The 19,184-nt window shown below is 43.1% G+C and overlaps 2 protein-coding genes across 17 annotated transcripts in view; both read right to left on the bottom strand.

The window, feature by feature from the left end:
- The window catches only part of EPC2 (enhancer of polycomb homolog 2), a gene marked incomplete at its 5' end in the record, with an annotated part of 50,639 nt that extends 50,034 nt beyond the window's left edge, over positions 1-605 (bottom strand). For both annotated transcript variants that reach the window (XM_080400070.1, XM_080400071.1), the window contains one exon: positions 453-605. In XM_080400070.1, coding sequence (XP_080256196.1) covers positions 453-605 — 153 coding nt within the window. The remainder of the gene's footprint in view (positions 1-452) is intronic.
- The window catches only part of MBD5 (methyl-CpG binding domain protein 5), a 176,059-nt gene continuing 157,479 nt past the window's right edge, over positions 605-19,184 (bottom strand). For 9 of the 15 annotated variants that reach the window (XR_013930141.1, XR_013930143.1, XM_080400051.1 and 6 more), the window contains one exon: positions 605-19,184. This exon is cut by the window's right edge. The gene's annotated coding sequence lies outside the window, so the exon portion shown is untranslated. The other 6 variants (XR_013930136.1, XR_013930137.1, XR_013930138.1 and 3 more) reach the window with 6 other exon arrangements.

The raw sequence follows: 19,184 nt of genomic DNA, 5'->3' as shown, positions 1-19,184 counted from the left end.
GCCCCGACCCGCTCCCCGCGCCCGCCAGGCCGCGCCGGCGGCCGGGCACCCCGAGCCCGCCGCTGCCGCTCCCGCTCCCCGCGCACAAGGCAAGCGGCGGCAGCAAAGGCACGCTACGCCAACTGCGGCCGCGGCGCCCGCTCGCTCATTCAGAGCGGCGTCTTGCGCCTTCCTCCTTCTTACGCTAGCGTAAAGGCCTCCCCCCCACCCCCCCACCCCACTAATCAAAACACTCGCGAGTCGGGACGCAAAGAAGATGGCGGAGCAGGGCCCGCTTACGGCGTCGGACAGCAGTTTACGCTGCGCTCTTTGCGCAGAGCCCCGTAAGAACCGTACGGCGCTGCGGCGGGGAGCGTGCGTAGTGCGCTTGGTGAATGCCAATGGCCTATTTCCCGTGAGGGGAGGGGGGGTGTCTGATAAACAATGGTGCCCCCCCTGCGCGGCTCCCTTACCGATTCCTCCTCTTTCTCCATCCCCGTGGGCATCTGCGGCACAGCCCGGTTGATGGAGACGCAGTCGTTGAGGTCGGGCATGTCCTTGCCGCGGTAGATGGGCAGCGGTTTGGCGGCGTCTAGCGCCCGGGCTCGGAAGGAGAGTTTGCTCATTGTCTCCCCCTCACAATAACACCCCGGGGCCGGGCGGGCGGGGGGGGCCTTCAGTGCGGCCTCGCCGCCGCCTCCCAGCCGCTCCCGCACCCGGCCCGCACCACCATGGAGGGTCCCGCCGCCCCGGAACAGCTCTCCGCGGGGCCGCCCGTTGCTCACAGCGCACGCCCCGCAGCCCTAGATCCGCGCCGGGCTCGCTCGATCCGCTCCCTGCGCCATGGCAAACATGGCGGACATTAACCAAAGCGGCCAGCGATCCCGACAGCCAACGCGAGAGCTCGGGCGGGCGGGGGGGGAAGGCTGGGAGGGAGGAGGGAGGAGAGGGGTAGCCGTGGTGCGCGCGCAGCCGAGGGCGGGAGGCTGAGGGGAGGCGGCGGGGACGCGGGCGTATGGGGCGGCCGCTGAGGCGGGCCGGGCCGGGCCGGGCCGGGCCGGAACGGAACGGGCCGACGATGGGCACCCGCTGTCCCCCCCGCCGCCCCCCGCTGCGGGCGAGGCGGGAGGAGCTTTTGACTGGATAAAGTAGCGGCGGGACGGGCGGTGGCTGCGAGCGATGTTCCTCGCCATCCCCCGCCGCGCCGGAACTGGTGACAGACACCGAGTATCACCCGGTGCCGGTGGCGGGAGGCCCGTGTGGTGGCGGCGAGGCGGGAAGGGAAGGGCGGGCTCCTTCTCCCCGGGGCTGGAGCCCGCACTCCGGCCCGGGCTCCTCTCCTCAGCGCCCGGCGCGGGCCGGTGGCTCACACCCTTAGCCTTTTGGGATGAAAACGTCTTAGTAATAAAAACAGCTGTCAGGAGAATTAACTTCAGCTATTGATACAAACCAACACTTCAGAAACAAACTCATAACCGCTCAATTTTTCTTTTGTTTTATTATTTTTTTTGTATATCGATGTCCTGTATCCTGCTCTGCATGGGCTGAGCCTGCAGCGGGGTTGCAGTTCTGTGTGCTGCAAAACCAGGTGCTGCTCATGCACAGGAGTTTGTGTTACAGACCCGCCTGTCGGTGCCGAGTGGCTCAGGGTTGCCTGTGTGGTGTTTCAGCTCATTTATGCACTTCTGCTGCAGAAGTGCCTTGCTCCTCTTTGGTTCAGCCAGCTATCAAAGAATACAACGCTAAACACGAACAAGACGTCCAACTTGAAAAGAATAATAACCCCAAGCTCTCCATGTGGACAAAGCCACAGTCCTCTACTGATCCAGTTTCCCACACTGGTTCAGCGTATTGACTTTAGTCTGAAAAGCTCTTCATCAAAGACCTTTAGTACTTCAAATACCTCACCATTTCCATAGTATTTGGACACCCTAAGAGCAGGCCAGCTGCTTTTTCTCACCTCCACCTTAGAGCTCTTACAGTTGTCGTCAGTGCAATCTTCTGTCTGTGCAATAAACTGGAACTGTTTAGGCAGACAAAACTTGACCGTGTTACCATTTGGCTACAGTGCCAACTGTATCTAATATTACTTTTTTTTTATGACGAAGAAAAAAAAAAAACAAAACTTGACCAAATTGGTTCAGTCTCTGAATTGCTGTTCATTTTTAGTTACCTGCTGCATTTATCTATATGGTTTTATATAGCATATAACAGTTATTGGTCATGATGAACACATGATTTACAAAATGAAGAATGAAGAATTGTGTCAGCTAGAGAGAGAGAGAAGGAAGATGAAACAAGTGCAGCAATACACAAGAGGAAAAAAGAAGCAGCAATAACGTTACGTTCACAAACCATGGACCCGAATTAGCTTGGCAAAGAAATCTGGAAATTATATTAGCTACTCCTATGAAAGCATCAGGTCAGTTTTCAGTAATAGTCATATGAACAAATGAGGCTTTTAAAATTATGAGAAAAGGAACAGAGAACAAAACTGTGATGGCTTGCACTTATTTATAATTCTCTTAAAATATTTTTAGTCATAAAAATGGACAATTCTTGACTTGGATTAGAATTAACACAGAGATATTTAAGAGTTGTATAGTGTCTTTCTTAGAATTTATAGTTCAGCACCATTTTAGAAGTGGCCAAACTTCCAACACCCAAAGTTTGATACCCCCAAAGTGATTCACAACTGATTGGTAGCAGCAGACAGTTGCCATTTTTGAAAGAGTAATTGCAACACACTTCTGCATGAACTTTGGCGTCTCCGTCTTGCTGTGCAGCACCAATATGGAGATCGTAAGGCAAACAAAGCCACAGGCTCAACCTGAGCTGGAGACTGCCTCTTGTGCATCCTCACAGCTCTCTAGAATAAGCTAGTGCCAACAACTCAGAGAAACTAGGCTGAAATAACAGTAATGCTGTTTCAGCTAGATAAAGGTGGGAGCAAGGATAGTTACTAGAGCTCTCAGCAGCTCAGGAGTCAGGTTTGCATTTTGATGACTTGATTTAGTGAGAGGACGAGAGGAGATCTGTGAATGTTCACTCACAAGGCAACTGCCTGAAGTTGTCTTGTTTATCAGCCACTTAAATGTGTGCCTAAAGTGGATGCTGAACTGAATTCAGGCTCACCTGCTGAGACCTACCTTCTCATCTTAGCACAGACACTTAAAATTGTACCCATGTGAGCTTCCCCTGCAGCTGTTGACAAATAGCATATGAGGGGCATGAACTCCAGTTTCAGTAACTAAAATGCATTTTCAGCTCTTGTTTAATGAATTTTCCATATAAATGCCATTACATAGGTTCTGTTATGGCCTGTGCTGTACAGATAGCCTGCATTTGAAAAGGTTAGGTTAGCTGCATGGAACAGGCAGTTCCTCCTGAAGTACTTCCTCAAGTAGTTAAAATACAAGAAGGGCTTTCCTCTTTCTGCTTCCCTTCTAGCAAGAAAGAGGCATTTTATGCACTGCTGTAAGATTTTTTTGCTTTTCCAGTTAGCACAACTGAACAATAGGTAATAATAACTGTTTCCTTTTGTGTGCATGTTCTGTCCTTTTTCACTGCTTAAACAAAAAACAAAACAAAAAAAGCAACATATTTACCCTCAAGGTGGCTCTTAGTCCTAAACTCATCCCATTATTTTATTTCTACAAGCAGTGCACTTTTTTTTAAATTATGCCCTGTAGGATACTGAGGGGTTTTTATGTAGTCAAACAAGCCATTGCACAGAGCCAAACATGGGTAGAACTAAAGTTTCAGCTTACATTAGCTTAGCTTTAAGCCAGAACCATACATCTTTTCATTGCATAATCTGATTTCTTAATCTTGTAAACTATTACAGGTTTTTTGAGGAATTTCAGCTGTAAAAAAATGATGAGCTGTACCTGGCCTATAGATAAAATAACTTACTTTTGATGCACAAATCAAGGAAATAATGTCTCAAACTAAATTATTTGTTCAGCAGTTGAGTTCTGACTTGTCTTCATATTTTCTTGATAAGATAATGGAACTGACTATGCATGCTTGCGTACTGGATAGACAAAAAATATCCAAATTTCATTTGAACCCATATATCCATGGAAATATTAGAGTCATGTAGGCTCGGGTGCTTTGTCATGTCTTTGCTTTTGGTTCTGCTTCTCCATAGTGATATGTAACACAAGGAATGCTTGCTCCCACTGTAGCTGCCTAAAGCCTGGGTCATTGCTGGTGGTCTTTTTGCAGGTTTCTTCTGTTTGTTTGGTTGTTTTGGGTTTTTTTGCTAACAGTATACATCTCACTGCATTGGTCTTACACCGAGCAGAAGCATTACTTATGGAAGATTATGTCAAGAAATCTCAGTGTACATTATTGCAATACGATATGTCATATTGCAATAATGTCATATTGCAATATTGTCACAGTTCTTTTTGCGTGTCATTACCTTATAAGTCAAGAAGTATTAAAAAAGAAGCACATGGACAGTATAGAAATGGAGATTTCAGAAGTAGTTAATGGCCTCTGAAAAGGCATGGTGGTGTTCAGCCTTGTGTTTGAAACCTTAATTAATTGTATGGTGTTAAAAGGCAACTAGAATTTTAGAATGCTAATGACTTGACTGTAAATAATCATCAAGCTACAAAGCACATGGAAGAGTTGTCTTTGTTTCCTGCAACATCCCATATACACACCACATGGAGGTTAGAAGACGCGATTAGGAAAGCGATGCTGACAGATCTATGCTAACGAATATTTCCAGTGTCACTGATACAGCCATTGTACATTCAGGATTCTTGCCTCAGTAGCAGCAGCAGCAGCAGCCTCATTATAGAGTGTTTTGATCTCCTGTTTAAGCAAAGCTTCACTAGAAGGGAGCCTAAAAGTAGCCAGGAGGCTGGCTTAGTAACTTCAGCACAACGGAAAGTGCTGAGCTTTCCAGGAGATATATGAATGGACTAGGGGAGTCTTTTTAAAGGTTATGAAGTCCTTCTTTCTCCCTATGTCTGAGAACTCCTATTGAAGTGAAAGGAACCTCTGTCCTTTTCATTTCAAAGGGGGTTTTGTCAGGAAAAAGAGCTTGATCAAAGTAGCTAGTAAGCATGCTTAGTGGCTAATGTTCAGAGTTAAATATATCAGCTGTTCCAAACCATTTCTATTTCAAATTATTCAAAGGGTTTAGGGGACTGGCAGCCTGCACATTTTCCTCTTTAAGGTCACCAAAACCTATCAGCCAAAACCTGAAACCTAGTATGGAACAGCTTCTTGGGAGATTTAAAGCTGTGAATGACAATTATAAAAGTTGGAATTCAAGTTAAAATCTTGAGCCCAACAGCAACAGACACCATATAAAACTAAATAAAAAGGCAGCTATGAAAATAGCTGATTCCCCACATTATAGCAGGAAGGTAAAATGATGAAAAATGCTTGAGCTAGGAAGCAGCAGGAAGTTCCTGATTTAAGAATTTTATACCAAAGATGTCCATGTCAAGAAATACGTTTAAAATGAAAGCATGCTTTATGCCTGAAGGTTAACACAGGCGTCGGGAGGGGTCAGCAGCTCTTTAAAGGAACCTGGTGCAGCTGTTCCCTATTGTGTAAAGTCTCGGATTCTTAGTGAAAAGATGAATTTACTCTTGACTGTGACTGCACTCTTTTATGACACAACTCAACAAGTAAGATAACAACAATGCAATTATGAAACCAGATGAATTTGGTTTAGAGTTATATTCCACAAATCTGCACGTTTGTGTGACATACTACTTCCTTATAGAACAACTAGTTTGCCTGACAGATACCAATCACAGAGGCTGCAAAAGCTTTCACTTTAAAAAAGGTCATTTGTAGGTGACATTGTTTTATCTTTGTAGGCTGAAATTTGTTCCTCATCAACGTAGACATACATACATGTCTATATTCATCTCTGTCACAGTTAGTATTTAAACTGAGCATATATAGAACATCAAGTCAAGCCATTAGCCACCTGTACGAGTGCAGCTCAGAGACACAGAAATCTGGGCCTGATTTTTGAAACTGGCAGAATAGAATATGAAGCAAAGATGATGCATTTGAAAACAAACTGGTGTTCTAAAACAGAAATCCTTTTTCACCAAAAGCTATTTTAATAATAATAAAGCTATTTATAGCTTAAATATGATACATGAATCCATATTAAAGAAATCACTGCGTCTTAAGAGATAAACCCACTGGCAATCAGAAACATCAAAAAGTCTACCAAAAGCATTTCAAACCTATTTGACATCACTTATTGCTGAAAATGGTCAGCATGGAAGGAATTGGTGGTTCTTTTAGTATTTCACAGGCAAGACTTGACAGGAGATCCAGCGCAGCAGTGTTGACATCACACGGTGTGATCTTGCAAGACATTGCGGTGAAAGTGAGATCAAGTTAAGGCAGCTGGTTCGGTTACTCATGTGTGGGTTTGGCAGACTGGCCAGGGGCTTCAGAGCAACAGCTTCTTCTATGGCATTATCTAGAATATATGCAAGTGAACAGGAGGGGGTGATGCCAAATAGTACAAATACCAAACTCCTCCTCTATATGAGGAAATCTCAGCGTATTTCTGTTAAAACAAACAAATACTTCCTACTCTCTCCCCTTCCCCCTCAACCAAAAAAAAGCCCTTTGCACTAAACAAAACCAGATGATTCTCAGCATGGCACGGGCTTGTCCCTTCTTGGTCATTCTGAAGAGCACTGTAGCTTCCACTGCTGACACAAGACTTGTGTAAATGTTGCACACTTGTTTGTTTTACTGCCAGGAAAAAGGTAACTTTACAATGCAGCGACCAGTAAAGAGGAAAAGAATGGTTATGACTGGAACTAGAAAACTACTTTTAAAATTGGTACACAATAAGGATTGTATTTATACCATTGAGTTTTGGAAAATAACGGTAGGCCTTAAAAAGAGATTTACTCAACTCTGCTGAAAAAATCTAGCAGAAAAAATAATGACAACCAAGTTTACAAATGTATACAAATTTATCCCAAAGTCTCACACCTCAGGAGGCAAATACAAGATATTTTTTTTAATTTATTTTTTTTTTTAATCAATGTGTTTTGAGGAGCTGGGAGCTCCCCACCTTGTGTCAAAAAATTAAAAAGTAAACCCCATATTGCCACTTAAAGTACCAATAAAGTAAGAATCACAGAGCATTAAAGCTGTTACAGTTTTTATTCAGAGTTCAGAAGCCAGAGCAAAGGAATTTTCCTAAAGTGGTCTCTGTGAAAAACTCGGCCTCAGCAGCTCAGAAGTTCAGAGCTTCATAATTCTGCTGAATTTTAGCACAAAGGTCAAAGTGGGTTTGTTTTCTAAAAACAAATTTGCAGGCAACTGTCAAAATAAGAAATCAGGAATTGCACAAGGTGTAACTTTTTGTAAATACTCCAAAAGCCACATTCTTACCTGATGTCAACATGCCTGGCTGAACTAAGGTGACCCTGGGTGGCGGGGTGACCCTTTGGATTTTGTGAATTCAGGCGTGGGCACAGGCTGAAGCTTCTCAAGGTGTCTGGGCAGAAAGCCTCTGCTATAAATGCTCTCATACCAGCAAAACTCTGCCTTCTCTAGTGTTTTCCTGTATCTGCATAATTACCAGACCTTTAGCATGCACACCATCCAATCTCAGTCTATTTTCCCTTCTCAAATTCTTAAGTCCTTCCACAACCCCTTAAAAAAGAAAATCTTTACAGTGCTTGTCTACAGCTGGCAGGTGCCCCACCTCTAGAGCAGTAAGGTGCCTGTGGCTGCTGCTCCTCCTCTTGCTCCGGTCACCTCTTCCTGTGTCACGCCGTTCCTCGGAATGGCATCGCCTTGGAGGTCACCACCAATCTGGGTCTCATTGGCATCCCAGCAGTGCGGGCCACTCGTGCTCTGTCAAGGCTTGCCAGGGTTGGGCAACAAAAGGGTGGCAGAGCACTCTTTAACTCGTGCTTGTGAAGGGCCACATTGTGAGAATGATTTCCTGCTCATCCAGCTCCGGACAATGATAGCTGCCGTGCAGAAATTACTCAGGTCTTGCTCCTTGCAGCAATTCCCCTGCCCCAAATCACTGTTGTTAATTGTGGTCCAGAGGCGTTTCCTTAGGAGGAAAGATTGTACTTTTATTTGACTGTGATGCTAATCAGAGTGAAGTTTATTATCGCTGGTGTTGGAGTAGTGTTGTCCTGTGTTCTGTACTTCCCCCATTTTTCTGGAAAATGGGACTAAAAGCAATGACAGAAAACTCAACAACGTTGCTGTGCATTGAGAAACAAAAATATTAACCTGACTGCAGGAAAAGTCAAAAGGAAAATGAAAGCGTTACATTAGCAACAAATAGTGGTGATAATGTTTGTAGTATACTCCCAGCGCATAAATTCATCATAACAAAAGAAAGTTTTTAGTCCTCTGTTATAAGTTATGCAATCAACATGCAGATTTAAAAATGCATTCAAGCTTCAAATTTCTGTACTTCCTTGCCAAAGAGGTTTTTTTTTAAGAAAATAGTATAAAAAAAGACATTTTCATTATGCAGACATCAGTCATAGCAAATCTGATGTAGCATTTTGTCTTCCAAATTGCCGTTGATCACTGTTCATTGAAATATCTTACTACAGATAGAACTGTATCTTCATAAATACACAAATGTTTTAGAAGACCTGCTTCCAGGAAAGTCACACATTTATACCAGCTATTGCTTCCTCAGGAAAAATGTTGTGAGCTATGCTCAGCTGAGCAATTTATTCTTATTTAAGTGACTAATGATTCGGCACTGCTGCCTGAAGAGATGGGAGAAGGTTGCCTATTAGCACATTCAGCTTCTTCAGTCTTGTGCTTTCGGTTCACAGTTAAACTCTTCTTGGAAGGAGGAGCAGCGTGCACCTCAATGCCTCATGCCCATCACCAGGTCCTGTCCTCGGCGAGCCCCACTTCAGGGATTTGAGCCCAAATGATGGGAGAGGTGGGAGCAAACAGGGAAGAAGAGAGGAGGAACTCGTTGTATTAAAAAAGGCCACTTTGCTACCAGTTGTAGATGTTCATGTGGATTCAGGGAGCCCTTCCCTTGCTGTCACCTCCACGTGGTGTATTTAGCCAGTCTGAACCTGCGGGGCTTGGGTGAGGAGCTGCAGCTGGGCCACACACACACCAGTTGTCGAGTGCTGGGCTGGAGCGCTTGAGTGCCCAGGGTGCATGATGGCAAGGGGTGGGCTGTGCACCCAGGGCATGGTGCAGGCAACAGCGCGGTTTGGGTGCAATGCAGAGCTGAGCAAAGGGCGGTTTGGAGTATGCACCAACTTAATGCTGGGAGAAAGCTGAGTAATCAAAAAGAGGGAAGTGTGGTGCATATGCAGATCCACAGGCACTCTCACTGTGTGAATAATGCCATTCACGCCTCTGAGAGCTTTTGTTTCACTTTGAATTGATCTTGAGCGGATATTTTCACACAGCTGAGTCTAACTACATATTCCTCTAAGAGTGAACTTGAACCTGGATGTGTAGAGCCTCCTTATGTCCTCATGGCCTCATGTCCTTATGGACTCAGGCCTGGAGTACAGACAGAGCAGTACCTGTTCACAACATTTCTCTGAACTTCACTAAAAAAAAAAAAGGAAGAAAAGAGTTAAAAGCAGGAACCAAATTGTGTGCATGAGGTGGAGCAGACCAGGCAAGAAGACACTGGTGAAAGTGAGGGAAGCGTGACGCCTTCAAGTCTGAGTTGTCACATGTAAGCCTTGGAAGCCTGCAAAGCAAATTATGGATAAGTCAAGGTAATATTTGTGGAACTACAATGAAGATATGCAGCCAAATAAGAATGGGAAAGCCTAAGAAAAGATTATTTTTTCATAAATATTTTAAATAAATATTTCACTCTGTTGCAGTAAGGCTGCCTTCTCCTCAGTGAATCAAATAACCAAGGATGCTCAGAAATGCCCACGTAGCCACTCAGGGTCTCCTAGGGTGACTTCTGGGCAGACCGCTCCTCAGGCCACTGCAAACACCTCACTCCCAGCAAACCCAGGTCATCAGGAGGAGGCAGGATTTACCAGAGAGCCAGTGCACAGAGGAGCAGAAGCAGCTGAAAACAGCTTTAAATAAGAAGAGAACAGAAGAGGTAAACAAACCATGTGGGACAATTCTGAAGAGCCCGCACAGGCATTGTTAAACCATAACAGAAAACCAGCTGCAACCATTTCACTTTCTATCTAGGTTACCCCATGGTGAGTCAATGCAAAACAAACTTCTGGCAAGCTTTACTCCTTGCTGCTGAGGCTTGAAAACTCTAGTAACATTTGTGCAATACGTCCCATGCTTGTTCATAGGAGAATCAGGGAATGCCACAGGCGTGATGGGAATTTCTAACTCTGAAATCCTGAATAATGCCTATGAGATTAAAAATCAGGCCACCAGTGCTTTGGCTACTCCAGCTGTAGCAAAAATCTTATAAGACAAGAGAATGACTGGGTTTGGTGATGTTTCTGCAAGTACCTGAATAGTGTCACTAATTAATCATTCTCTGAAAGAAAGGAGAAATAAAGGAGTGGAGAATACTGCCATTATATAAAAAGAAAATTACATCAGAGTTTTAGTATAAATCTTCAACTGAAAAAAAATCTCAGTGCAATAGTTGTATTTTCAAGGAGCCCAAATTAATCCATTCCTGTTTTCCACCAAGTATTTGGTGGGTCTTTATTAATGAATTTCTTTGCATACCTCTTTCTTGATTTTAAACATACAGATATTTTTGTGTGAGCTTCTCCTGAAGTCACAGGTTAATCCTTTAGAGGAAAGTGATCCATAAAGCCTAAGAGTTGCAAGGAGTTGTAATCCCAACCTGTCTGGATTATCCAAAATACAAGCTTTTTCCTCTCAGGGAAATTATAGTGCAACATGGGCTATGCTTCTTCTGATCAAAAAGAGTGACAGATTTAAGTTTTCCTTAAAAGCAAAACATAATGAAGCGAACGAAAGATACCTGCTCCTCTCGCCGTAACTATCAGACAATATTCTATTACAGTAACAGCAATAGGAGATACAAAGACCGATTTCTTTGTAGTTCATGTGCCCATTCTTCTGAGATGTTACCCACTTGGGGAACTTGATGAACAGCTCGTACTCAAAATTTAAATGATAATAAATGCACACCAATTATTGTCTACCACTGACCCACAGCAACCTGTAAAGCAAAAGAAAGCACTTTCTAATCGATTTCTTGTTATATTCAACAAGATATTCAACAATGATATTCAACAAGGAGCCAATAGAACTTTTATATGGTCGTTCTAGCAGGAAAAACTTTATCACTGTCAAAGCAGAAAAAAAATATGCATTGATGATTTAGCCCAATAGCAAATTATTTGACGGAAGCTTCAGGCTTATTGCAATGTGTAGCCTCCTAAGGTTATGAGAATATTACCAAGCTTTTCCTGTACTGTTTTGCCACTTTGCAGAGAAACATAATAGCACATGGCAAAATCAGGAAAAAATTATTTGGAAAAACGGAACAAAAAGCTTATTCTAAATTGCTGTTAAATAAAGTGGGGAGCGAGTTCTGTGTAAGGGGAAGAACAATGCAGAAACAACAGCTTGATACTGAGGATCATGAGGATCACCATGGTGTGAGGAGATTTAATGTCAGATTGTGGTGGCAATTACTGAAATTAATCTGTCTACATATTTGATCTGCGCTGCGTTGGCCCCATGATCGCAGAATCCCAGACAGGTTGGGGTTGGAGGGCACGCGGAGCCCCCCCAGCCTGACCCCTGGCACAGCAGCTCTCCCTCACGGGCAGCAGGAGCCGCCTGTGCCACAGCGGGTGCCCGCTGGCCCCAGCCCTGGCGCTGGGCACCACTGGGCAGAGCCCGGCCCCGGCCTCTTGACACTCACCCTGAAGACCTCAAGAAGCAGCAGTTCTGGGATGCCATCAGGAAAGTTGCTCTTTATCGAAGCACTTCACAGTAACTCTACAAGCCCTTTCTTCTTGCTCCAAGTTGGGCTTTCTGGTGGCTCTCTTTCTCTGGAGAAATTAACTGTGGCAGGAAAGTTTTTTTCTTTTCCATTTAATTTACTTTTAGATCATTATTTCATTCATACTATCTCATAAACAAGGTACTTATGAACCTTATAAGAGAGAATATTGGATGGCTGAAGGGGTCAGACGGCTCAACTCTTCAAGTTGAGCTAGGTCCTAGGAAAAATTCTTCAATGAAGAGGCAGGAGCAGTGTGTTTCCAGGAAGATCCCAGTCAGCCCAGCAGCATTAACTCATCACCTGCAAGGCTGAGCCACCAACTGCCTGTTGTAAATCCCCTTTTCCCATTAGCCACAAAGCTAAATATTGAAATGCAGTAAGGTAGTCTAAGTCACAGCTAAGCTCCAGGTGAAAGCGCTGCTGCCAGCGACACTGGCTTAGTGGGGCAGGATGAAATGCAGCTGGTGCCTAGAGGAGCTCGAGTAGCTGCAATGCTATTTAAGCCATAATCCTTCCGCTGTGCTGGGCTGCCTGGTGCCCTTCCAGGAATAGCTGCTGAGCTTCTGCATGGACTCACTGATAGCCATGCCAGCTCCTTCACAGTTCCTCTTTTAGAAAAACAGGGTGTGGAAAATCCTATTTCTGGGTCAAAATCGTCATGCAGACATCATGTGGGTACAAGTGGAGATTGGTAATAACAAATTGAAGTTACTTTGAAAGACTGAGTGTACGTATTTGAGTGCAAGCTAAGCATGAAAGTTGTTCCTCCCCTCTGCACTGTGATACTTCATCTGGAGAATTTTGCTATAGAGGAGCCAAGTCTGGAGGGCTTCCAAGACGGTTGGGAGCTGGAGCACCTAATATATGAGGAACATCTGAGAAAGCTGGGTTTGCTCCACACAGGGAGGGAAGGCTAAGGGGGGGATCTGTTTGCTGAGCAGAACCAGGCTCTCCTTGGAGGTCCACCATGAAAGGATGGGGGAAGAGGTACAAGCAGTGACAAGGAAAACTGATTAAGCACAAGGTAAAAAATAGTCCCTGTGTGTTTGGTTAAACACTGATGCAGCATCCCAGAGAAGCTGGGTAATCTTTTTCACTGGAGATACTTAAAACCCCACTGAACAAAGCTTGGAGCAACTTCCAGTGTGGCCCTGCCTTGGGCAGGGGTCAGAGCCTGTGGCCTCCAGAAGACATAACCTCAGTTAGTCTGTGATCCTAAAATACATTGCCATGCAGAAGAAACATTAGCTGCCCAGGCTCTCAGAGGTTACCTGTATTTTAGGCTGACAAGTGGGAATAGAAAGAATATTTCCATGAAAAAATCCTGACCACCAAGCCTGAAAGAATGGGGGTAAATGCCTTGTTGTAAAGGCATGACACGATTAGCTTTCTATTGAAGGCTGAAGCTTCCCGTCTTTCTTCAGCTTCCCAATTCCTTCAAAATCAAACCCAGCCATCTCACAACTTTGATCACCCTGTAGCAAGAAATTACATTATTTTCAGAAGGGACTAGGGTTGAATTCTCAGTCACGCCTGTCTCCAGGGACTGGGAACTGAGGCTCCTGATGTGTCAAACAGCTTCTACAATTTTAAAATCTGTTTTCAACAGCTTTGTCTGTGATAATTTAGTTGCCTTTTGTCTTTTGTCTTTTTAGCATGGGCACACTAATGTCAAATTGGCAAAAGGTGGCCCAGGACCTTACCTTAGCAATGTGTTTTTCAGAGGCCCTCAAAGCAGAAATTTATTAACAGGAAATCAATTGGAAACATCACATTAGTTAATGGCTTAGAGCCTGAGTTTCCTGAATTTCTTGGGGAAAATGAAAAAGACATTAGAAAATCTTTTCATAGAGATTTGGTATCAAACTTTGTGATATTTCTCTTGAGTTTTACTGCCCGAGTATGGATAATATGGATCTTAGCTAAGCTTGAAGAGATTTTTCTTATGATCTGCATTTAACAGAAGGCTTTCCTAGGCCTCAGATTTTTAATAGACAGTGTCACTTTAGAGTAGATATGCATAACAGTGTATCTATTGAAATAGAAATGGAAAATATACATTAAACCCCAGACAAACAAGTAATATTGAAAAATTTTCTCATTCTTTCATATGACAAATTTGAAGGAAGAAGAGAAAAACATCAATTTATTTTTTTGGTTTTTTGAAGGATTCTAAACCTTCCTCTAATTTTTAGCTAATTCTCTTTCTTTCAGCCACTCAGCATTTTCACGCTGCCAGGTATGGCTGAGAAAATTTAGTGCTATCAAAATATATATTCTTGCCACTCAGTATCTGAGACACAGGTGCCAACAGCATGTGCTTTGTTTAATTCAAGATGATTACCTTTTTGTGGAGTTGCAGCTGATGTAGAGCTCTGACCTGCCCACCCAGGAGTACTACGTACCAACTGCGTGAATGGTCAGGAGAACCGACGGTGTCCGTATCTGCAGGTTTGTTTTAGCTGTCCTAAAGGGGAGAAAAAATGGAGATGAATTGAACCCAAAGTAGGACATCAGTCTTACCCTTTGGTTACACACTAGTTGCGCATAAGTACAATGTGTGCAGTGCTGCTGAAGCAATGTTCCTTCTCCTCAAAGGAACAGCCACTGAGGGAGTTTTTTCTATTGTTTTAAATTTTCCTTTTTATTTTCTGTCTTCGGTTCAGTGGTATCTGTGGTTAATGTGCGGAAAGAACCCAGGCTGAAGCAGCGCTGAAATCTCCAGCTTTACATGCTTATCTCACCGGACTGCTGGCCATCAGGGGGCCGATGAACACCCCCTTTTCCCAAGGGAGAATGGGGCTCTCCCAGTCCTGCAGCGAGATTCATACCAGTCAACTTGTTTACCCTAAAGTTTTTATGTGATGGTGAGTTTCAGACTCATGAGATTCACTCTAACTTCAGGTATCTAGATGACCAACTCAAAAGGTTAAGAAAACAGTGACTCCACATCACCTGGGATATATTAACATATTCTAAATTGGGACGTTATGGTTCCATATACGTGGCTGTCCCTTCCTGCTGGCACCTCTTTAATAACGCATTTTGTTCTGCTCTGCTACCAGTTGGAAAGGGGACAGATTCTCCGTATGACAAGACAACCACAACAAGGGACTGTACATCTTGGCACATCGTTGAGGTTATTTATTTCCTGATGAACAGCTCCTCAGGTCTTCATTCCATTGCAGGCAGAGACTTGGTTATGTTTAACCAGCATCGTGAAAGTTTTGGCTTTTCTCTAGCTGAGAGTGAGAGTGGAGCTGTTGTCTGCTACAGCACCAGAAGAGTTGATGATATTTTTTCCAATGGATTGGAAAAAAATGAATTGTGGTTTAGCTGTAAACTGCCAGTCTCATTTCTGCATTTGTCCTATTCCTATGGGCATGTCATCATTCAGGATATGTTTTGAATATTTTCAAAATATGAATTGAATCATTAAATTCTATGATTCTTTTTTTCCTCTTTTAACCATACCTTTAGTCTGTTAGAGAGTTAATTTCCACTTTAATGTTTCTGCACGAGGCATGTAGGAGCTGGAGCTATGGATGGATCCAACCAAACCCCATCTCCATCTGCCAGGTGATTTATAATCTGAATCTCACCACCTCCATTTCTGCCTTTCCTTTCAACAAAATTTCTCAAGTGCTCCGTTCTGAGATACATATTTTTGAAAATGGTTTTATTTACATTACCTATTTTGTGTTTTGGTTTTAAATTGTAATTTTGGGTAAATTCCAGTAATCCTCATTCATGGCTGGGTAGAATGGCCCTGTTAGTGTAAAAAGCCGTTTAGTGGTATTTTAAAAGATTCAGTGCACATTTGATGCTGGCATAAGGATAGGATCAAGCAATATTAAAAAGGTCTTTGAGAAAGGTCAAGTTGCTGTTAGCAGTAAGAGAGCAGAGGCCGCGGGGATGCTGAGCATGCCCCTGTCCCCTAGCTGTGGGTGGTGGTGGGCAGCCAGGCTGGCACCACCGCACCCAGGGTGGGTTTTTGCTACTTACCAATCGCTTCCAAAGGGCAATGTTTAAAATTAGTTTGGAAATAGACTTGACAAAACAAGTTTCATTTCAGGTCTGTCCAGCAGACAGGTATGTTTAGGTATGTTGCTAACAACACCTGTACATATTTTAACCCACGACATTACATCTCCATTTTGCTCCTGAAGTTGGCTTTTGTTGGATATGGAAGGACTTGCCTGAGAACTGCTCTCTCCTTCCTCTAGCACAGGGCTGTGCAGTCTCGCTACCACTTGGATGCCTTTGCTCTTCTGCTGCAGCTCGGCGTGATGGCCCCTAGCCTCACTGTGCTGCTAAATAATATATTTATGTGCAGATTAATATAACTGACAAAGAACAGCAAAGAGAAGGATTTGAATTTGCTTACTGTTAAACAGCCTAGAATAGGTCATTTAACTTGCAACTCATGTTCTTCAGCAGTTAGTGTGTTCTAAAAGAACAGGTTAATATTCTTACGCTTAACACTTATAACTCATTTTATTTCTGTCCGAATTATACAAGCTGAACTGGTGTGTTTTGGGGATAAAGACTGAGCCTATACCTTGGACAGAATTTTTCAGTCTCTAGTTTTGCTTTGAGAAGTTTTCAGTATAAATCTTACCTATATACTCAGTATAAATCTTACATGCAAGCTTACCAGAATATATTCAAGAAGTTTCTGCTTTAAGCAAGTGCTTAGTTTAAGCCTGACATGTGATTTGCTAAACAAACATGACTAAGGCAACACATAGTTTGTTCAGTAGGACCAAAATTTGTTCCAGTGTGATTCATCCATGAGTAAGAGTGATGCTATCCGGAGTTTTAATCTAAGTGCAGATTTGAATAATGACCTGGTTTTTTTTTGAAGACCAGCTAGCTAAGCAAGAAAAGGAAAAAAATTAAAATCTGTAAAGAATTCTGTGGTTGATATCACTACTTATTTTCAGCTATATGAGTCAGTGAGCTATCACATGGATTTGCACAGAAATATCAAAGCAAATCCCACTTCAAACCCACACCACTTCCCAATATATACCCTCACTCATCGATTCCAGCAAACCAAGTGAACGTGTATTTGTCTGACATAAAAGCAGAAGGGATCAGAGCTACATCAACAATTAACTTCCTTAAAACAAAAGCTCTAATTTTCTGTGAGACTTCTCCCTAGGCTAATTTACAGCTGAAACCGAGAAGAAATACGCAGTCAACAAGTGACATTTGCTGAGCTCAATAAGTGGAGCCTTTACAACGTGTGCAGAGATCAAGGCAGGCAAATTGTTTTGCAAAATTGCAAAATTTTTTTTCTAAAATGACAGAGATGGAAACTTGTGCAAATATTCTTTAATAATTATGATTAAAAGAGCTACAGCTGTCATGCAAGGCCTGAAACCCAACATATTTCTTCAATATTATAAGCTTATTGAGATATAAATATGAGATACCTCTGGATACATGAGAGAAACATCATTTGTAGTGGTTCGTATTTTGAAACATGAAGCCAATTACTGTGCTAGAAGGAAACATAATTCAATCTGTTACAGAGTATTTCTGCTAAATCACATCCTAGTAGAAGATGAAGCTTTTACAGTCTTTCATTTTTTCCAGAATATTCTGCAATGTATTGCAAGTTGCTGCCAGATGTGAAGTACTCTGGAGATTAAAAGAAAGATTTAGGAAATATTTTTAATGCTATATTCAGAATTGCAACATTTACACACTGGAAGATGAAAAAAATGCATTGTTCTGTACTCTCATTTCTTTCATTGACCAACATCCCCCCCTGTGGATTTGTAAACCCTACCATCTTAGGACATCCTACTTTTCTCCTATAGTTTATAAAACCCTATAACTGAAGATGATTGGGATCTCCCTGCTATAAAGAGGATTTAGCCAGAATAAGCAAGCAAAAGAAGAGGAGAAATGGAGGAAGACACTGGGTTGTCTCATTTTTTCTTGCAAGTGTCTGCTTCAAAGCAATGAGTTCATTTTTAGGCTTTTTCCAGGAGCCTCCTCACCAGGGAGCAAGTTTTCTTCAGTGCCAGACTAACCAGAACGGGCAGTTAGGAAAACAATCAAACCCAACAAGAAATTGGTACTTTAGAGAAAGCGATGCAGAAAAGCTCCTGCTGGTAAAGTAAATGCTGGATGACAGAGTGAGAAGAGGCGGTGATGTGGCAGCGTCAATACCTCCCGTAACATAAGCAATACCAAAATTGAGCTCATTGGCATCTTCCCATTTTCTGATCATGCATTTATTTGAAGAAGATCACACAGTAAAGCAAATGGCCAAGAAAATAAAACAGGTCCATTTGGCTCTGGTTGAGAAATACCACTGCCAATTACTGTTGGTGTATGGCAGATCTAGTTACAGATCAGGGCTCTGTGCTGTCTAAAAGATACTGTTCAGAATAAAAAGACAGTCAAAGCCCTTGAAAGATGGAAAATGTGGATGAGGGAAGTACCCGTGCCATGTTATTCAGGGGCAGAATGGACCATACGATGCAGCTTGTTTAAGAGCCAGCTGGAGCTGCTGTCTGCAAGATGTGTGCCTACATGCCTACAAATACATTTCTCTCATTACCGTGGGCAAGTTCACATGCTCAGCGAGGGGCACATTCCTGCGTGGAGATGTCAGGTTTCTGCTGCTGTACTAGGACTGGGAATACAAATGGCACAAGCAAGTCAATCACCAGTCCAGCGATTGCCTTAATTATGGGCATTATGGCACAAACTGTGCGGCACAGGCTCTACATTACATGCCCTCTTGTATAGCAATGTTAAATTTTATCTTAATGCTTTTTTTGTATTAATGCTTTGCAGTCTGATATCTAGTGCCATATATTAATCCTAGTTCAAAAAACCCCCAACACACGTTGGGCCAAAAAAGTGATACCATGTTAACCGGAAAAAAACCTAACCACCAGCTACATTAGTTGATTCCAACGTGAACACAGGGTCCAAGTACCCTTCCATCCAAGCTCGGATGATTTAAAGGTATTTAGGAGAGAAACAGCAATGTACTGGTGTTATCCTCCAGCGTACTGCTGAGACTGCTTCTCAAATACAAGGTATAACTGATTACCTAATTCGGCAACAAACGGCTGCCAAAATAACCAAGTGACTGGAGAAACTATTGTACGGAAAGAGCTGAGAGGTGTGCTGCTTGCTTGTTCTGACAGAAGGAAAGCCGAGGAGGGGTATGATCGCTGGCTGTAGAGGGATCAGCAATTACATAGCCAGAGAGGGAAGCTGA

This window comes from Falco punctatus, assembly GCF_963210335.1.
Source record: "Falco punctatus genome assembly, chromosome: 8".
NCBI lineage: Eukaryota > Metazoa > Chordata > Aves > Falconiformes > Falconidae > Falco > Falco punctatus.
This window is presented reverse-complemented; position numbering and strand designations above follow the sequence as displayed.